Source organism: Octopus bimaculoides, chromosome 25, assembly GCF_001194135.2.
Source record: "Octopus bimaculoides isolate UCB-OBI-ISO-001 chromosome 25, ASM119413v2, whole genome shotgun sequence".
NCBI lineage: Eukaryota > Metazoa > Mollusca > Cephalopoda > Octopoda > Octopodidae > Octopus > Octopus bimaculoides.
In genome coordinates, this window is record NC_069005.1 from 29139312 (window position 1) to 29141409 (window position 2098).

Genomic DNA, 2098 nt, shown 5'->3' on the forward strand with positions numbered 1-2098 from the left:
GTCTTCTCAGTCACAGCATACCTCCAGAGGTCTCTGTCTTTTGTCATTGCCTCTGTGAGGCCCAATGTTTGAAGGTCATGCTTCACCACCTCATCCCATGTCTTCCTGGGTCTCCCTCTACCCCGGATTCCTTCCACTGTTTGGGAGTGGCACTTCTTCACACAGTTCTCCTCGTCCATCCACAGTACATGACCATACCAGCGCAAACGTCTCTCTTGCACGCCACATCCGATGCTTCTTATGTCTAACATTTCTCTCAGGGTGCTTACCCTCTGTCGTGTGTGCACACCGACATTACACATCCGGCGGATCGTGCTAGCTTCATTTCTTTCGAGCCTACACATGTCTTCAGCCGTCATGCCCCATGTTTCACTGCCATGAAGCATGAAAGTTCGCATGGCACATAAAAAGCACCCACTACACTCTTAGAGTGGTTGGCGTTAGGAAGGGCATCCAGCTGTAGAAACACTGCCAGATCAGATTAGGGCCTGGTGCAGCCTCCTGGTTTCCCAGACCCCAGTCAAACCGTCCAACCCATGCCAGCATGAAAAACGGACGTTAAACGATGATGATGTGTATGTGTGTGTATAGATGTTTATTTGGGAATATGTGTTTGTGTGTGTGTGTATATGTTTTTATATGTATGTATATGTTTTTATGTGTGTATATGTTTGTATATTTGTACATGTATATATTTGTTTATGTATGTGTGTCTGTGTGTATGCATGTGTGTGAAAGCACATGGCTTAGTGGTTAGGTTATTCAGTTCACAATCATAAGGTCATGAACTTGATTCCCAGTGATACATTGTATCCTTGAGCAAGACTCTTTATTTCGCGTCACTCCATTCCACTCAGCTGGCAAAAATAAGCTGTACCTTTATTTCAAAGGGCCAGCCTTGTCACATTTTGTGTCACACTGAATTTCTTTGAGAACTACATTAAGGGTACACGTGTCTGTGGAGTACTCAGCCACTTGCACGTTAATTTCACGAGTAGGTTGCTCCGTTGATCGGATCGACTGGAACCTTCGTCATCATAACTGATGGAGCACCAATTAACATTTGTGTGAATGTTAAAATTCCATGCTTTGCAAGGAAAAGTACTGAGCTATGGCCAAGCATGTTTGTCGCCATTTTCCTTTGACTACAAATCTGGTAAATCTACATTTTCAAAAAACACCATCTTCATCTTCTTTGCCCATTTATTCCTGAGAAGGTTGTAAAACTACTTCTCTCTTTATAAATGTCCTTGAAATTCCACACTGCCTTAGCTTTGTTGCATCATTTTATTTAACATATACACGCTCACACACAACCCACATTAGACTCCTCACTCATACCGTTATCGAACTGGTAGTCTAACAGCAGTCCTTCAGTACTTACATAGCCTCACACACATTTTGGGTCCTCTGGACACCAAAATCTCTCATATATATGTATATATATATATGTATGTATATATCTATACGTGTGTCTGTGTTTGTCCACCACCACTTGACAATTAGTGTTGGTGTGTTTGTATACCTGTATGGTACTATAATATACTGTACTGTGTAGTATTCTTTCCTTTCTTTCTTTTATAGTTGCAGTATTTGCTTTGTGAAACACAATACTCATTTTATTGTACATGAATCAAATATGGAAATACTCAAGGTTGGCCTCAAATTGTCTTCTTTCTTTACAAACAACTATAGCTTCTTTTTTTTGTTGTTGCTGTTACTTTGGTGAAGGGGTATAAAAGAAAAGTGGTAAAGTTACCTTCTTGAGTCATGCTGACTCTTAAGGGCCGGTTTCCCAGTTTCCATGGTGAATATATATTCCCTACCTAGATGGGACCCCGGTCCATCGCAGGATTATTTATTTTTGCTATCTGAGTGGACTGGAACAATGTGAAATAACATGTTTTGCTCAAGAACACAACATGTTGCCTTGTCCAAGAATGAAAACCACAATTTTATGACCAAGAATCCATCCCGAACCACTAAGCCACATGCCTTCACAGCACGCGTGTGTGGTGGTGGTGGTGGTGGTGGTGGTAGGGGTCATAGCATCAATAATGAACACACACACTGGGGGTTAAAAATTGATACTATTGAC

The 2098-nt window shown here is 41.5% G+C and overlaps 1 protein-coding gene across 1 annotated transcript in view; it reads left to right on the top strand.

Annotated features, from left to right (window-relative positions):
* LOC106883898 (centromere protein V) overlaps positions 1 to 2098 on the top strand; it is a 7650-nt gene that overhangs the window by 3891 nt on the left and 1661 nt on the right. Inside the window, exon 3 of the mRNA XM_014935037.2 lies at positions 1585 to 1654. Within this exon, the coding sequence (XP_014790523.1) occupies positions 1585 to 1654 (70 nt within the window). The remainder of the gene's footprint in view (positions 1 to 1584; positions 1655 to 2098) is intronic.